Source organism: Diabrotica virgifera, chromosome 4, assembly GCF_917563875.1.
Source record: "Diabrotica virgifera virgifera chromosome 4, PGI_DIABVI_V3a".
Taxonomy (NCBI): Eukaryota; Metazoa; Arthropoda; class Insecta; order Coleoptera; family Chrysomelidae; genus Diabrotica; species Diabrotica virgifera.
In genome coordinates, this window is record NC_065446.1 from 204195201 (window position 1) to 204214250 (window position 19050).

The window sequence follows — 19050 nt, forward strand, 5'->3', positions numbered from 1 at the left end:
TTTATTGTGTATTATTTGTGGAAGATCCAAGCTGAGAATACATCAGATATATCCTGTGATCCAAGTATTTTGTTGTTAGAGATGTTCAAAATTGTAAGCGTTCCAAAATAACAACATATTATTAAAAAATCACTTTAACACTTTTCCTCTTTTCTCGATTGATTATTAGTTTTTGTTGTACAAATAAATTATTACAATCACTGAAAACATAGTTAGTGAAAAAATTATCACATTTATTAACTGAATTAATCATTTGCAATTATAAAAATAACAGTTATCCAAGAACATTCAAAAGCCATCTCTTTAAATTAATTATGACATTTTCAAGTAGAATGACATTCTAGTAATGTTTACATATCCACACCAGTGTGAATTTTACTACACGTAATTTGCCGTGTAAAGACAGAAAAAGTAGGGATACACGTAAAATATTTGCGAATTATGTACCCATAGCCTTAACAGAGAATAGGGCTTTTCATTTGTTTCTAGCTTCTGTCATATGTTGTATAGTATGTGTATAATATTAATATACACGGATTATACGACATTTGACCGAAGCTCGAAACAAATGACTGTGAATGAAAAGCCCTATAGAAAAATGTGATGCATTTAACTATCTTCTCTGATACGTGTGGTGGCCAAAATCAAATCGTTAAATAGCCGCTGTATTGCTTCATACTGGTAACCCTTGGTGTCTTTATGGATAGTGGATTCCTACATGGAAGTGGATACTATGCATAGAGCCATCGAAAGCGCCAAGCACAAAATAGATATTTTTAGTGTACATGCATACGAGAATATCTTTAGAATGGCAAGAAAAAACAGAAAATGTGATCAATCTGCTTACAAAACAAGAAAAATTGAACATAAGGAATTTTTGGATTTAAAAAACTGGCTCGGATGATAATAATAAATAAAAACAATGACTTTAAAGGAAATATTGTTAATTGGTTAAAAGTGAAATGTTTTAGGTATCAAAAATAGTTGCCAATATTATTCAATATAAATTTAATTTTGTAAATACCTATAAAAGTATACACATATTAATTTTAAACCAACCCTTCTTAGCAAAGAGAAACGTTAAAGAGGACGTGTTAAAAATTCTGACCATTCCTAAATTGTACACTAAGCAGCTGCCAATTTCTGAGGCAAAAAAGGGACTTGGTGAAACTTTGTAAAAAAATATTGTACCTCCTGATCTTAATTGTTGATATGATAATCTACCAACTTCAACCTTAGTAAGGGACAATGCAGCCGAATCATCCAATAATGCAATCCAATAATGCAGCCGAACCATCCAATGCACCAGGGGATGAAGAGATAGCATAAATTAAAATCTCAACATTTCAAATAATTTTTATACTGTTATATTAATTTTACTTAATAAAAAATCGTTTTTTAATTTTTTTACTAATTTTCTATGAGGTTATTTAAGCACTTTCTATAAGACCAAAATTTAAACTACGAATAAGTCAACAATGCGATTATAAAACTACAAGCAAAATACAATAATTTTTCGTCATATAATTTCGTCATTTTTCTAATAAAAGTCATTGCGACGTCCACAAAACCTAGTTGGTTATATTAAAAGTCATTACGTTGGTTAGTATCATCATCATTCTTCTTCTTTACGTGCCATCTCCGTGACGGAGGTTGGCAATCATCATGGCTGACATGAACAGATTTTGTTTCATTCAATTTGATACGCCATGGTCTGGTCCAGATGGTAATTAATTCAACAGAGTTTTGTAGCATAGTTGCTGCTTCCTCGTGGTTTTGTCCGACTGCTAGAATGCATGTGTCGTCTGAAAATGTAGCAATTTTGTTAGGCTCTAATGACAGGATATCGCTGGTATAGAGCAGATATAGCACTGGCCCTAGGATACTTCCTTGTGGTACTCTGTACGTATCTGTCGGATATATATGATTCTAGGAGTTCAGAATATTGTTTTGGTAAGTAGCATCTCATTTTATGATATAATCCCTCATGCCACACTTTGTCAAAAGCCTGCGCTACATCGAGAAAAATTTCAGAACAGACTTTTCCTTCTTCTAGAGTGGCTTTCTCTAAATCCAAACTGTTGATTAGGAATTAAATTTGTTTTGCTATATAGTTGGTTTTAGCCTCTTCAAGAGTAATTTTCATATAATTTCGACATGACAGGCACAAGTGAAATAGGCCTATATGAAGAAGCTTCTTGTGGAGGTTTTCCTGGTTTTAATGCCATTATAATTTCTGCCACCTTCCATATCTTTGGTACGTACCTCAACCTAAAGGAAGCATTTATATGTGTTAATTTTATTATAGCTTTCCTTGGTAGTTTCTTTAACACTTCTCCAGTGATAAGATCACATAAGGTTTAGTATTACACATAAGAAATTTTTTACTCCATTCTAACCCTTTCGTTCACGGTGTACAATATATTGTATATCACGTTACTGATGTCGAAATGACGTGATCCGATGTTTCTATCCGCTTTATTAACAATGTATATTGTACTGTATACATATTATGTAGTTTTAATTTCAAACCGTTGCCTCCACCTAGCGTGGATTGGATTTAAGGAAAAAAAAATGAAATTCAGTGAACTAGGTTTTTGTGATGGTTACTTCAGTATTTTGACGTAAGGTGATGAATAGTTTACAGATTTGATGTAAATGTCAGATAAATTTTTTTTTGATACACTGCATTTTTACAATCTACTCTAAATACAAAGTAATAAGTAAATAGTCTGAAAGTAAATTAACGTGAGTTAGATACCATCCAGTGACGGGTCTCTAAGTATTATTCTTTATTGTGGTAGGTCGTCTGGTCATATTCTCTTTAGTCTTCTTTCAGCAAGTGGTTGGGTGAATAAATTATTTATCAAGTCGTTGGTGTGGTCAGTGGTGCGATTTTGATACTTTATTGAACGATTTTATATTAAGTCCTTGATTAGTGGGATGTCCAGATCATTGTGGAGTGTCTGGTTGAATACATACCATGAAGCTTTACTTATCATACGGAGAATTTTGGATGGAATGTTTGGAGTATCTTCGTATTTGAAGGTTTACTGTAGCCCCATAGTTCTATTCCGTAAGACCAAACTGGTATAAGTATAGCTTTGTACAGAAGCAGTTTATTTTCAAGAGATAACTGAGACTTCTTGTTAAATAGCCAGTTCATATTTTTTAGTTTAAGATTTAATTGTTTACGTTTAATCTTAATGTGCGTTTTCCATATGAGTTTTTCATCCAGATGCAATCCCAAGTATTTGACAACTGGCTTGATGGGAATCGGAGTATTATTTATAGAAACTTGAGGACATGTAGATTTTCTGGTTGTAAAAGTAATTTGTACTGATTTGCTGGCATTAACATTTATTTTCCATCGCTTGAGCCAGTTTTGTCATTGGTCTAAATGATTTTGAACTTTTTGTGATGTTACATTAGGGTCGACATCCACTGCTAATATTCCCGTATCATCGGCAAAAGTAGCTAATAAGGTATGATTTCTGGTTGGAACGTCGGCTGTAAATATCAGATAGAGAAATGGGCCGAGAACGCGACCCTGTGGTACGCCAGATTGGAAGATGTGGTAATTTGAGAAGTTGTTTTCAATTTTGACTTGGAAATACCGGTCCGTCAGATACGATTTTAGAATAAAGTATAGTTGGTCTGTCATGTGTAATTTTAGTTTATAGAGGAGACCTTGATGCCATACCCTATCAAATGCCTGTTGTATATCGAGAAACACTCCAGCGCAAAACTTTTTTTCTTCAAGAGTTTTTTTAATTATATTTACTATTCTGTGGCATTGTTGTATGGTTGAGTGTTCACGTCTAAATCCGAATTGGTGTTGTGGTATAATTTCGTTTATGGGGACAACTTGCTCGATTTTATGTAATAGTAGCCGTTCTAATACTTTCGACATTATTGGGAGTAGGCTTATCGGGCGATATGAATTTGCTTGTGTTGCGGGTTTACCAGGTTTCGGAATCATAGTAACTTGAGCTAATTTCCATTGTATTGGAAAGTAGTGAAGACGTAGTATGCTGTTGTATATTACTGTTAATAACACCACTGCTTTTCTCGGTAGCTTCTGAAGTAATTCTCCTGTTTGTTATCAAATCATAGCCAGGAGCTTTCTGAGGATTTAGCATTTTTATTTGTTGTCGAACCTCTGTCGGAGTAAATGTTGTCAGAGGAAGAGATGTTGACATGGAGTTTCGAGGTACTTTTTTATATCGTCATCTTCATCGTCATTGTTTTCTGGTGCTGAGAATACAGTTGCAAGATGCTCTGCGAATACGGTGGTTTTTTCTTCATTTGTGCGGGCCCAGGTCATATCTGTTTTTCTTAAAGGTGAATTTGTTATTGTCGGCCGTTTAAATTTTTTTTTTTTTTAGCTTTCCATATAGAGTGGTATTCACGTGAGAGGTTCGAAACATAAAACTGGAAGGAGTCGTTTTTTTCCTCATGTAGTGCTCTATTTAGTCTATGACTTATCCTATTAAGGTACGTTTTATTTAATGGATTTCTCGTTTGTTGCCATATGCGCCGAGCTCTTCTCCTTTCTGCTACAAGTTCTCTTATATGGAGGGGAATATTATGGTTTTCTTGCACACTTCTTTCACGCTGCTGTGTTGCTTCCCACCCTGCTGTTTGTAAAACTGTTGTTAAATAGTCTACTGCTTCCTCTACCTCTTGGTTTTCTTTTAGCCTAAAATCTAGTCTAATATTTGTATTTACAGAATTTTGGAAAATATCCCAGTTTGTTTCTTTAGTTGTCAGTTTGGGTGGTAATCTTCTCCATATTATGTGTGTGCTTAAAGTTATTATTATTGTGCTGTGGTCTGATGTTAATCGAAGTTTAACTCTATTGCACTATGGATGTCAGATATCCCTTTTGTTGCAGCAAAATCTACCAAAACTGGGATTTTGTTGGGGTCCGTAGGCCAGTATGTGGGTTCTCCTGTTGATAAATATCTTAAGTTATTTTGTTGAATAGTATTCATATTAATGCTCGACCTTTAGGTGTGATTAATCTGGAACCCCATGTGATGTGTTTGGTGTTCCAGTCTCCTGCTACTATGAATTTGGATCCAAGAGTTTGTATAAAATCTTGATACTCTTCGCTTGAAATGGGATGTCTAGGTGGGCTGTAGGTGTAGATAAATGCTACACTGAGAGAGGTATTTGTTTCGAGTTTAATGATGGCTGCTTGGATTTTTTCCGTGATGTAAGGTTGGACTGCATAGTGTTTAATTGTTTATTTAATAATTTTGTTCATGACAAGAAACATTTGCATTTGTATTTACTGAATTTACAGTTTTACTGAATTTACTAATTTCTTCTTAAAATCCGATGTTACAACACTTGTTTATATAAAGAAATTAGTACTTTAAATTATTTTGATTTAACAAATAAATATTGGGCTCACAAAAACTCGCCACCGTTATGTGACGCATTTCGAAACACTGCGGATAATAATGCTGAACTTGCAGTTGCAAATAAAGTGGTAGATTTCGAAGATTTCTTTGAGTTACTAAATCAAGTAGATATAATACAACCCAGTTATCATGAGCACTCTTTATTAAACAGTATTGTTTTAAACAACTACATTACAAATTGGTCAAAATCTGTTTGTATTTATACAGATGCATCCAAAAGTTCAAATGGTACTGGTTGTGCCTTTTATATTCCAGATAAATTTATAGAAAAAAATGTTTAAACTGCCCTCAAATTTCTCCATTTTTACTGCCGAGACTGCGGCGGTATATGAGGCTTTAATTTATTTCAAGTTGGCATCCTATAATTCTGCAGTAATTTTATCTGATTCATTATCTGTGCTTACTGCTATTCAAACACCTCAACTACCTTGTAGTACTTCTAATCAATACATTTTTTTATAAAAAAAATCTTATTTGAAATTAATAAACACACCCCAAAAATAAAACTTATGTGGATCAAAGCACATTCAGGACTTACACATAATGAGCATGTAGACCAATTAGCTAAAAATTCCCTCATCCATGGAACAGTAACCAAATATCAGCCCTGCATTCTAGATGCTTTTGCTTGTTTAAGAACTGAACAGATGAAGAGCTGGAAACACACTGGGAAAGGTACTGTAACATATCAACAACACAATACAGTTTGATACAACCGATTATTCCGGAAAAACCTTGGTATAAGAATTTCACCCTTCCTCGCAAATACATATCCACCATCAGTAGAATTAGATTTGGACAAGCATGTTATCCTGCATATTTATTTAAAATAAACATATTAGATTCGAATATTTGTCAAGAATGTGAGGTTAAAAGTGACTTGAACCACATATTTTTTGAATGCAAAAAACATAAACACCTAACCAATCACCTAATTACAAGAATTATCCAGAACATCCCACTCCCTGTAAATATTATCTTTATTCTGTCACTGAATAAAAAGAACATTTTTGACTGTTTGGTATCTTTCTTGTCGGATAGTAAAACATTATTGTAATTAGTTATAGGTATTTGTAAAATATGTTTAAAAAAATTATAAAAAAATAAAAAGAAAAAATTTAAAAAAAAATAAAAACATGAAACAAAAAAAATAAATAAAAAAAATTAATAATAAAAAAAATTAAAGAAAAAAATCACTAAGAGGATTTAAACCTCCGCGGGGTTGAACCGGGTTGACATCCTATCGTAGTTACAAAAAAAAACAAAACAAAAAACAAAAAAAAAACTAAAATAAAATACAAAAAAGAATGCATTTATTTTAATATTAAGATTAATATTTTTATTTGTAAAATGTATACACTATGTGTTAACATAGTTGATAAACATTAAGTAGTATAATATATTTATATTTATTAACATAGTATGTACATGTACATTAGCTGTAATGAGTAGGTAAATAAGAAGTAAAAAATTTTAATAATATTATAATAACCAAGTTTCACTAATTGGCAATATCTTTAATACATTTACTTTTGATTGAGACTGGCTGAATGACCATAGTCCAAGCCAAAAAAGAAAAAGAAAAAAAAAGAATTTGCAGTGCACGTTCCGTTCAGTTAGTTTGTTTTTTTTTCTATATTTGACTAAACATAAGTGTATTGTATGTATATTGTATATTGTGAATACATGGAAGCCGTCGACAGTTATAGTACACAACCATACGTTATTTACAATTGTCTATACTTCTTTTATTTTGCAGTATTGAAATATAAAAATGAGTAAAAGAAAGCCGGTAAATGAAAAACATCTAATAGAGGCTAGTAACAATTCAGGCAGGCTTATTAGATATTGACGGGCTTAGTGATGACGACAATGATGATTATGGTTAGGGCGATCGGGAGGAAGAAGTTAGCAGTGATGAATAATGAGTTGAATGAAGTTATTCGTTCTACTGTTGATGACAAGGGAGAGGAAATAAGTGTATTCGTCGTCATATGTCGCTGAAGGTTTGATAAAATCAGACAAAGTATCCTCCAGAAAACGGGGACGTTCTTTTATTTGAAACAAAAGTATTTTATGTGATATCATACAAATAAATAATTAGTTGCAGATATATGATATTTAACTGTATTTTGTTTTCCAAAGTCGCAAGAGCCACTACAATTTACTCACAATGTGCAATATATTGTACAGATCGTATATACTGTTTGTTCATAATGTACATGTACAGTATACTGTACAATTCACATCCCTTAAAACGGATAACAGGGAATTATTTTTAATACGCCAAAAAGTTTAAAAAAATCAAATTAATATGTCTACCTAATTTCAAATTTTTATCTTAAAAAACGAAAATGTATGGGCGAAAGGGTTAAGTTTGTTTAAACTATGGTATATAGCCAACCACTGAGATTTTACCTTTGATTTCTTTTGATTTTTAATTGATATAAATGTATATTATATTATTTTATATATGACATTGATACGTTAAGTGTGTTAGTGTGTTGTAACAGACTTTTTGTATACGAGTGGATGACCGTAGGAGTATCAAAAATCAAAATAATCAAAAAATGTACTTTTTGATACTACTTTGCTTTTTGGAATATTACGTATTTTTTATGGGAAATAAGCCACAATTTTACTAAAAAATGAATTTATTAACGTTTCGGAAATTATGCAGTAGGATGTGGTTACCCATACTGAAAGAGGAAGTCAATAGAAAGAAAATACCACGATTAGTAAATCAATAACATATCGAGTTAGTACAAATTTTATATTTTAGTATTACTTATTGTATATCTATGTAATATTAATATTATTTATAATTTAAACAAGTCAGAATTTGGTATTAGTTTTTTGAAGGTAGATTAAATGTAAGACCAAATACTTACGATGTCGGGATAGTATCACGAGGTTTTTTCCTGGTTTTCCCTCGTGATTTACTATGGAATCTCTAACGCGAGAATTTTACTGTCATCGTTGCATTTGGTTGTCTTTTTAAAGACAGATCACATGCTATGATTTTTTTGCGACGGATATTCTTGAGTTGGGATTGATTTCATGTAATCGAATGAACTATCTTTTAGTAAAGTCGTCCCAGGAACGCAACTCATAAATATTGGCGATATCATTTTAAAGTAGAAGACTTACGTCTGAATTGCCAATATAAATGAGTCAGATTAAATAAATTATTAGAAGAATTTTTTTACTTAGCAACAACATGTTTGTTTTATTTTAATAGTATTTTGTATTTTGACAACGAAACCCGATTTGGACTTCGAAACGTTAATAAATTCATTTTTTAGTAAAATTGTGGCTTATTTCCCATAAAAAATACGTAATTATAAAAATGCCATAAGGAAATAGCTTCAGAACAACATTTTGGAATATTGTATACAAATGTTTGACGGTTATGTCGTAATCAATAATGACAGTACCAATTTTACTTTATTTCTTTGTTTAATGTTAATATTATACTTATTTATAGCCCCCGATGACAATGCCGCATCCAACTGCTCTAACATCTGTACACGCGGCATCGTTGCCTCATTTCTTACCGAGTCCTGCCTTGGCTTCTCCTGTAGGTTCGTCATCTTCGCAACCTGGCATGGGAGTAAGCAACCCACCTTGTTCCACGCTCTTCGTGGCCAATTTGGGACAATTCGTATCAGAGCATGAGCTTAAAGAAATATTTGCAAGGTTGGTATATTTATTTTGAATATTATTGATGTTAACATCCCATATTAACATTTATTTTAACACCTGAACATTTAATTTTGGAAAAGTATGCGAAAGAGATATTGTGATTAAATAACGTAAGCTACATTATAGGTACTTTACATTATATAAAATCAATCAGCAAACTTAAATCTAACCTACTTTTACGAAAATAATGAAAACCAAATAATTTTCTTTAAATGATATCGCACTCTCTTTATACAGTATGGTGCAAATGTCTGGAATAAGTTCGATATTTCGTAAACCGGCGACTTTAAGGAAAAATCCCGAAACAGGTCGATTTTTATTTTTAAATTACGATATTTTGGCATATATTTCATACGAGTGACGTCATTCATATGGACGTGATGACGTAATCGATGATTTTTTAAATGAGACTAGGAGCCATGTGATAGCTCATTTGAAAGTGTGTTCAATTCTGTATTCAGTAATATAAATATTAACATAATTGTTTATGCAGTGTCCAATTTTTTTAATTAGAATAATTTACAAATAAAGAAGAATGTATGTAATTTATTTACATAATTCAAAATACATTTTACTGCTGTCAGAAAGCAAAAAAAAAATGTTGTTTGACAAATCAGCATTGCTTTTCGCTTAAGTTAAATGTTAAAAATTCCAAGAGGCGGTTGGTTCGCAGGAGCTGGTTTGAATATTGAATTCAAGCGAAAAACAATGCTTATTTGTCAAATAAACATTTTTTTCTGTTTTGTGACAATAGTAAAATGTATGTTGAATTAGATAAATTACATACATTCTTCTTTTTTTGCCAAATAATTTAACTTTAAAATTATTTTTGACACTGTGTATAAACAATTTTGTTAATATTTATATTACTGAATACATAATTGAATACCCTTTCAAATTAGCGATCACACGACCCCTAGTCTCATGTAAAAAAATCATCGATTACGTCATCACGTCCACATGGATGACGTCACCGTATGAAGTATATTCCAAAATATCGTAATTTAAAAATATGAATCGACCTGTTTCGGGATTTTTCCTTAAAGTCGCCGGCTTACGAAATATCGAATTTATTCCAGACATTTGCACCATACTGTATGAGACTACTTTGGATGTATGTTCGATCGTTTGGTTTGGAATCGATATTGTAAAGATTTTAGTATATTTACTTATTTTTTATCTTTACGTATTCTCTTTAAATCACCAATATTTTTAATTTATTTCTCAATCGGCATCTTCTTTGTGATTTATTTTTTTTAATAATACATTGATAAGATAAGCAACCAGAAAATACGATTTTATCGGTTAATTTAATTTATTATTTTAGCAGTCTTCTACTGCTGTATTGTTCTGCACCATACTGCTGTATGGTGTAAAGTGTAAGCTGATGAATTTGATTACATATTATTCCGATTTCAACTTTTTAATGAAAACGATATTTAATGCACCACTCCGTTATGTCTCCTTAACATAAGTTATTTGGTACGCTTGATTTGGTATCGACCAAGGAGCATTTTCTATCAAACGCAAAAATTAATACCAATAGAATTTTTTGTCAGCAACAGTCAGTACTTAACAGTTTGAAACTGTAAATAGTTCCTTACGTCACTAATAAAGCACATCAAAGTAACTTTGTTACGGGTACTATAAATTGTTGTAAAGAAATCAGAGAAATTAGTGATAATTTGATAAAGAAGGCTATTACTTTTTTTACAACCATTCTGCGGAATCCCGCAAAACCGCATCATGTGGAATGTCTCCGAAAATACAAACAAGAACTTCGTAGCTTACTGACAGCATCCCGTCTTCTTAATTCAGGCAGAATTATTTCACCAGGCTCAATTCTTTCTTAATTCAAACCCTTGGTACAAAGGTCTTCACTTGATCTTCATATTCACGTCATACCTTGTTGTTCCATTAAACACTAATGACTGCTGTGGCCTCAACGAAGGCCAACAGCTTCCTTATCGGTTGTCTGGGATACCTTCTGTTTCAATCCTCAGTTGACCAATGAATTTCTGCCTCACCATCAAATTATCATCAAATTGTCGGAGAGTTTTTTATCAATATTTTAGATTATTTTCTTAGTCTGGATTTGTCCTTGAGTGGCTTTCCGTTTATTTTGATGATTTCATATTAGCCACTTCAAAACCTCGTTTTTGTAGCATCTTAAGTAATGCCACAAAATCGTTCTGGACATACAAAGGTTTCTCTCGTACCTTGTTTTGCCAACAAATCTGCTCGTTTACTTCCATGCATACCTTCATGACTCGGCCCCCATATTAAAGATACTTTATTATCTTTTGTCATTTTGTTGAGGATATCTTTGAGATTCTTCACCGGTTTCATTTGGTGAGTGGGTTTTTTATTACCAGAATAGCTGCTTGGCTATCTGAATAAATGTTGATTCTCTTTTCTTTGGGGTCTAAACTCCAACCTGCAACACATTTTTATATTGACCTAGGCTGTAAGATTTTATTATAATTACATGTTTGCCCAAAGACTTTTGATCCTGTACCCCGAGCAGTGTTAGATCCACTAGTGAACCATATTAAGTTCCCATTAATATTTGGGACTTTTTGTTCTCTAGATGGTATAATTATATTATTCTTCTCAGTGAAGATTAGTCCTAGTGTACTCAAATCTGAGTTCATCATTAAGATTGATTCCTCAAGTATAGTTCCAGTAGCATTTGTGTGACTATTCGATACATTATTGGGCCAAAAAGGATTGTTTGCTTTAAATCTCAGGATGGTCATAAAGGCTACTGTCGAAATATACATTACCAGCAGAGGGACACCTGTAATATCCTATAAAAATGCCGTTCCTGTACTATTCAATGTTCCTGTTTTATTTAGAAGTGCTTGTCTTTGTAGGGTGGTGAGCAAGGTAGCACAAAATTTCAAAACCATCTTTTTACACCAAAGTACTGAACCATAAGTAACTGTCGGTCGTATCATTGATGTGTATAACCACCAGATTACCTTTGTTTTTAACCACCAGGTCTTACCTACAACTCCTCTGTAGTTCAGAGTCAATTAGCTCTGTTGTTTATATTGTTAGTATAAGTGCTCCAACTTAGTTTGTAATCAAGAGTTACCCTTAGATACTTTTGCTCATTGGTTCTTTCTAGTTCCTTCCCAAAAACGAGTAATTTCAGCTCACTCATCTAGTAAGCTTCCTGGAACAATATAGGAAGATCAATCAAGTTCAAGTGTAGAAAGGGCAGTGATCATATAACAAAGCGAAACTAATGGAATAAAAAACACATTCTTGTCTATTCTGAAGTATGTTCATGTCCCTATCATTAATGTTTTTTTTTTTTGTTTTGTGAGACTTAATGAGACCATTGTATAGTTGTAATCTAATCTTTTGCTGTTAATTAAAAAAATTAGCTGACCATAGTAAGTCAATTATCTTTGATGATAATTTTAAGCCTTGATACAATTATTGTAAAAGTGGTTACCAACTTTCCTGGCAATGAAAGAATGACAATGGAGAATAATAAATGCATCTATGTGAGTCATGTTGTGACCTTTCTCTTTGATATCTTTAATTTCATTTGTGTTTTGTTTCTTTTTTATAAATTTATTTAAATGATTTTAAATTAGCAATCTACTATTTCGTTTCTTATCGTTTTTTTATAGAGGTTGAGATTGAGTCTTATTGTGTAAAGTTGGTTAACTTTTTTATTAATAATCTCCGTCAAACTATACTTTTCATAGACAACCACATGTGTTTTTGCATACTTTTCCAAATGGCACATTTAGAGGGTTCATATACACCTTGTTCAACATTTATGATCAAGCAACGCGAGCACCTGCGCTATATCATTTTTTATTACTTCTATACTGTTGGTGCCGCATGAAATTCATTAACTTTAGATTAATTTCAACTAACTGAGGGTTTGTTATAACATGCACTCACACAACGATGTATGTGCCCTCGCACACCCCGTAGATTAGTTGGTAGATATGTGTTGCCAGGTTTTATAAAAAAATAACAATTTCACTATATTATTAACATGTTTACGTTTGATAACTGTAATGTTATATTAACCAATTAGGTTTGTACTGTTTTCGATATTCCAATAATTCAATAGTCCTCACTATACAGTGTGTATCATTAAAAATGTCCAATCTCTGAGCTGTAGATTCTAGACCTCAAAATGTTAAGATTAAACCCAAATTATTTAAATAAAATATGGCTCCTTACTGAGTTATAGGGTATTTTATTTAAGAATTTAAAAACTGTTTTTACCCAGTATTTTAAAACTATTTGACGTATCGTTATCATACTTGACAGAAAGTGTTGCTACTATACGCCCTATTAAATTGTAATAAATAAACGTTTCTAGCTACTATTACTTCCCCATAATTTGGGAAGGGTCAACCATTCACCCATTCACTATCCCCTGTCGTACGCCTCTGGTAATAGCTAGAAAAGTTTATTTATCACAATTTAATAGGGTGTATAGTAGCCACACTTTATGCCAAGTATGATGATGCCTCAAATGGTTTGAAAGTACTGGGTAAAAATAATTTTTAAATTTTTAAATAAAACTGTAAGTAAACCCTAACAGGTCAATAAACCCTGTAACTCAGGTCTAGAATCTACAACTCAGAGATTGGACATTTTTAATGATACACACTGTATAGTAAGGGGCAAAATTATGGAATAAATAAATTTTCTCTAGAATTATCGATTTTGGAGATAAATCCCGAAACAAGTCGAATTTTGTTTTTAAATTATAATTTTTTGGCATATACATATATCATACTCATACTAGTAACGTCATCCATCTGGACGTGGTGACGTAATCGATGATTTTTTTAAATGGGAATGGGGGTCGTGTGTCAGCTCATTTGAAAGGTTGTTCAATTCTTTATTCAGTAATATAAAAATTAACATCATTATTTATACAGGGTGGCCAAAAAATAAATTTGAATTAAAATAATTGACGCAAAAAAAGAATGTATGTAATTTATTTAACTCAAAATACATTTTACTTCTGCCAGCAAATAGAAGTTGCTTTTAGCTTAAATTAAATGTCAAAAAAGTATCCCAGCTGCCTTTTGGCAGTTTGAACATTTACTTTAACCGAAAATCAATGTTTATTTGCCAAATAAATATTTTTTCTATTTTCTGACAGCAGTAAAATGTATTTTGAGTTATAAATAAATTACATACATTCTTCTTTTTGCGCCAATTAATTTAATTCAAAAATTATTTTTTTGGCCACCCTGTATTAATATTGATATTAATGTTTATATTACTGAATAGAGGATTGAACAGCCTTTCAAATGACCTACCACACGATCCCTATTTTCATTAAAAAAAATCATCGGTTACGTTATCACGCCCAGATTGATGATGTCACTAGTATGATATATATTCCGAAAAATTATAATTTAAAAATAAAATCGACCTGTTTCAGAATTTATCTCCAAAATCGCCCATTCTAGAGGAAATGAATTTATTCCAGAATGTTGCCCCTCTCTGTATGTTTCGTACCAAATTACGCACCATCACTTGAAATAAATAAATTAATAGACAAGGACCGAGCTTGTGAAAATGTAAAAAGTGACAAAAGTAGTAAAATGATGGAACCCATTGAAAATATAACAAAACTTAAAGAAAATAATTATTTACGGGAAATCTGAGGTCGGGAAGTGGAAGTGGAAGGGTTTTTAAAGGTAAAAAAAAATAACACAATTTTCGGCAAAATTACAAGTTTAATTGCAAAAATTTTAAAAAAATGTTGTAGGTAAGATGAAGAGATGCATTTTGTACTTATACTTTTTCACACAACCTCAAAATTTATGGAAAATATTCAAAAAATCAAGTTTTTTGTATTTTTTTATTTGTATTTTGAACAAAAAAAAGTTTTTTTTTTCAAAATAAAATTGGTAAAAACTTCAAAACCTACCAAAAACCCAATTGCTGACAAAAGTTACATAAAAAATAGCAACTGTGGGCAGTTTTTTTTTTAATGACAGCTTGTTTTTCGAGCCACTGAGTATACCAGATATAAATTGTTTTATATTTTTACCTAGCGTTTATTATTATATAAAGTATCTAGAATTAAACCAATCTACGCAGTGGATTTAATAAAAAACTGCTCGTGGTTAAAAGCAATTAAGCAATAATTGTGCTAATTACGAAAAGTAGAAAATGACTTAGCAATTTAAAATGAATTTAATGTAATTATAATGACACATTTTCGACGACTTTATTTATTTATATCTTTTCGTTGTGGTTAGTTATTGCGCTTGCACTAGATAAAAAATATTCAAAATAAAAATTGTCATGAAGCTTTGTTTGCTACAAAGTTATACTTTTGTTTCTTATCTAATATTCATTTCCTTGCACGTCATTATAGTATGATACAACTGATCCAAATAATGGCATAACCCAGACACCCAAAGTGAAAGTTATCCTCTAACACCAAATTGTTCTATATGGTCCACATAATGTTCGGGAAAAAGTCACACCATTTTGAGCGTCGGGTTTAGGGGGAGAGTGGGGAGAAATCGGTAAATTCGTAGTTTTCCGTCAATATTTCTTCGTATAAATTCGTCAATATTTCTAAAACTATGCGGTTTAGCATGAACAACCTTCTATACAAAAATGTTCTACATTAAATTTGAAATAAAAAAGGCTCTATGCATAATATTTCTAAAATGAACGGTTCCAAAGTTACGGAGGTAGTATAGTATAAATGGTCCAAAAAAAGGCCTAAAGTAAAAGTTTTCTACCTTTTTATAATTTTCCTCTAACACCAAATTGTTCTATATGTTCCACATATTGTTCAGTATAAAATTTACACCATTTTGAGAGTCTGGTTAGGGGGTGGGGTGATGGGGGAGAAGTCGGTAAATTAGTAATGTTTTTACGTTTTTCGTCAATATTTCCAAAACCATGCTTTAGCGTAAAAGATGTTCTATACAAAGATGTTCTACATAAAATTTAAAACAAAAAAGGTCGTATACATAATTGTTATAAAATCAACGGTTCCAGAGTTACGGAGGGTGAAAAGTGTAGGTTTTCGATACTTTTTATATTATTTGGGCAATTGATGATGATTTTGGGTGGTGAGGTTGACGTTTCTTCAAGGGCTTATCACTAACATACCATCGGCCACTGAAATAGCAAATTTTAATTACAAAACACAATCCTGTTAAAGAAAATTTCTTTCATCAGTAATAATATTATAAATTGCCCAATAAATATAAAAAGTATCGAAAACCTCCACATTTCACCCTCCGTAACTCTGGAACCGTTGATTTTATTACAATTATGTATAGGACCTTTTTGTTTTAAATTTTATGTAGAACATTTTTGTATAGAACATTGTTTACGCTAAAGCATAATTTTAGAAATATTGACGAAAAACTTAAAAAAAAAACTACTAATTTACTGACTTTTCTCCCATCTCCTCCCAAACCGGACGCTCAAAATGGTGTAACTTTTTACTGAACAATATGTGGACCGTATAGAACAATTTGGTGTTGGAGGAAAACTTTTCCTTTTGATGTCTGGGTTAGGCCTTTTATGGACCAATTATATTATACTAGCTCCGTAACTTTGAAACCGTTCATTTTAGAAGGATTATGCATAGGGCCTTTTTATTTCAAATTTAATGTAGAACATTTTTGTATAGAAGGTTGTTCATGCTAAACCGCATAGTTTTAGAAATATTGACGAAAAACGTGAAAACTAGGAATTTATCGATTTCTTCCCCTCTCCCCACCAAACCCGACACTCAAAATGGTGTGACTTTTTTCAGAACTTTATGTTGACCATATAGAACACATAGGCGTAACCAGGGGGCGGTTTTGGGGGTTGTAACCCCCCCCCCCATTGGGATGTACTTTGAGCTCTATACGCTTAACACCATAGCCCTCAGAGACCTTCCACTAGTTGTAACCCCCCCTTTCAGGTAGTTGTAACCCCCCCCTTAGGATCATCCTGGTTACGCCTATGATAGAACAATTTGGTGTTGGAGGATAACTTTCACTTTGGATGTCTGGGTTTGGGTCTAGTTATACCATACTATTATGCTTTACAAATATTTTGTATCTACATGTGTTCTGTTTTATGTCTACTTTTTTATTCTTACTGGTTTTTAAAGGTATAGAAGAGTCAGTTAATTGCCGTTAAACGTGAATTTCTAACATAAAATCCAAAATAAACCAAAGGATGTCATTATTATCACATATTCAAATTGATCCACTTTTGGACATACAGTCGAACCTCGATAAGTCGGCCTCCGATAACTCGGAAGTCCGGCTAACCCGGACCGATTTTCATCAGACAAAACAAATCTCTCTCTCTCTCTCTCTCTCTCTGTCTCTCTCTCTCTCTCTCTCTCTCTCTCTCTCTCTCTCTCTCTCTCTCTCTCTCTCTCTCTCTCTCTCTCTTTCTCTTTCTAAGTCAGGCCAAGTTTCCATTTTACGTTTTGCAGATATCCTCCAGCTATCTTTTTGGAGGTTCGACCTAAACTTCCGTTATGTTACCTAGAGTTCAACTGTACGATTCGTTTAGTCCACCTATATCATCTACGTCCTCTCCTTTTGTTCTTCTACGATTTTCATCACTTCAGATGCGATATTTTAAGTTGATCAGAACTTAAGTCTTTTTACTGCACGCTGTGTAACTCTCATTTTGTTGGCAGGTTTTGTTTGACCACTTAAAATTTGGTTGAACAGGAATATTATTATTCTCGATGTTAATTATTATAAGCTCGCCCTTGACAGCCCATGTCATGCAGATTGTTCGGTATATTTCTGCGTGTTGGTTTTCTCTCTTCCCATTTTACATTACATTGCATACCTCCCCACGTTATGTCTACGATACTTATAAAATTCTCCTGTCACAGACGTCTAAAGGTTAGAAACTATGTAATTTGATGTAAATTTATAGGTTCCAATCGATAATTTTACACCTCTACTACTTTAATCTCGTTCTATTTCACAACGCATTACAACAAGAGTGCCATTGTCGGTTTATTACAATAATGACTATCAAGTTGTAAAGTAAAGATGTTGTGTATAATATTCTCTAACTTTTAGTCATAGAATATACAATAACCATTTAAATAAAAGTACATCTAGAAGACGATACCAAAACATGATCATAAACCACAGTTGACGCCTTTTGTCTTATAGGTCCCAGAGTCTTCAGCCTCTATCTATTTAAAACTGTTTCATTGAATACGACGTCTTTGTTCAAAGTCATGCAATTTAATTGATTGAAATATTTTTTAAACAGTCTCCGAGGTTGAGGCCGATACGTCAAAAAATTCCAGTTCAACAAGGATGGTTATTTCAAATTATTATATTAATTAAAAAAGAACAATGTCATAAGAAAGTGGCATTTTAACAATATGGGAACTTCCTGCCTGGCCAGTTGTTTGTCGGTTGGTGTATAAAATATTAAATAAAGTCCCGGTGGTGAGGTCGCTCCCATATGAAAAAAATTTCTGATTCGGTTTCTTTGCGGATTTCTGTTCAAAAATATTCCCCCTTTACAAATCAGAAGTGTGCGAAATTTTAGGACAGAAATTATTTTAAACAATTGTTTTCAACAATTTTAAAAGACCATCATTTTTTGCTCCGGAAAATATTTTGTTAAACTCTTTGGGTCATTCTAAACAAAAAAGGTTTTTTTTTCAAAAGTTGATTGATATTTTTTGAGTTATAAGCGGTTTAAATTAAATTAAATAAAAATGCGAAAATACGCCTTTTCGAGGCTTTCAAACTCATATGTAAATTATTATTTTTGAAGTTGCCGAATGCCTACATTTAAATATCTAGAATCTAGAAACATTCAAGTTCAAGGTTCTAATGAGTAATCATCGTTCCGCAGCATGGTGCCTTTCTATTGCACTTATTACCAGAGAACGGCAGTT

General features: G+C 32.3%; 1 protein-coding gene across 1 annotated transcript in view; it reads left to right on the forward strand.

Moving 5' to 3' along the window:
* Positions 1–19050, forward strand: part of LOC114346012 (protein couch potato) — a 408847-nt gene that overhangs the window by 327794 nt on the left and 62003 nt on the right. Inside the window, exon 7 of the mRNA XM_050649860.1 lies at positions 8920–9131. Within this exon, the coding sequence (XP_050505817.1) occupies positions 8920–9131 (212 nt within the window). The remainder of the gene's footprint in view (positions 1–8919; positions 9132–19050) is intronic.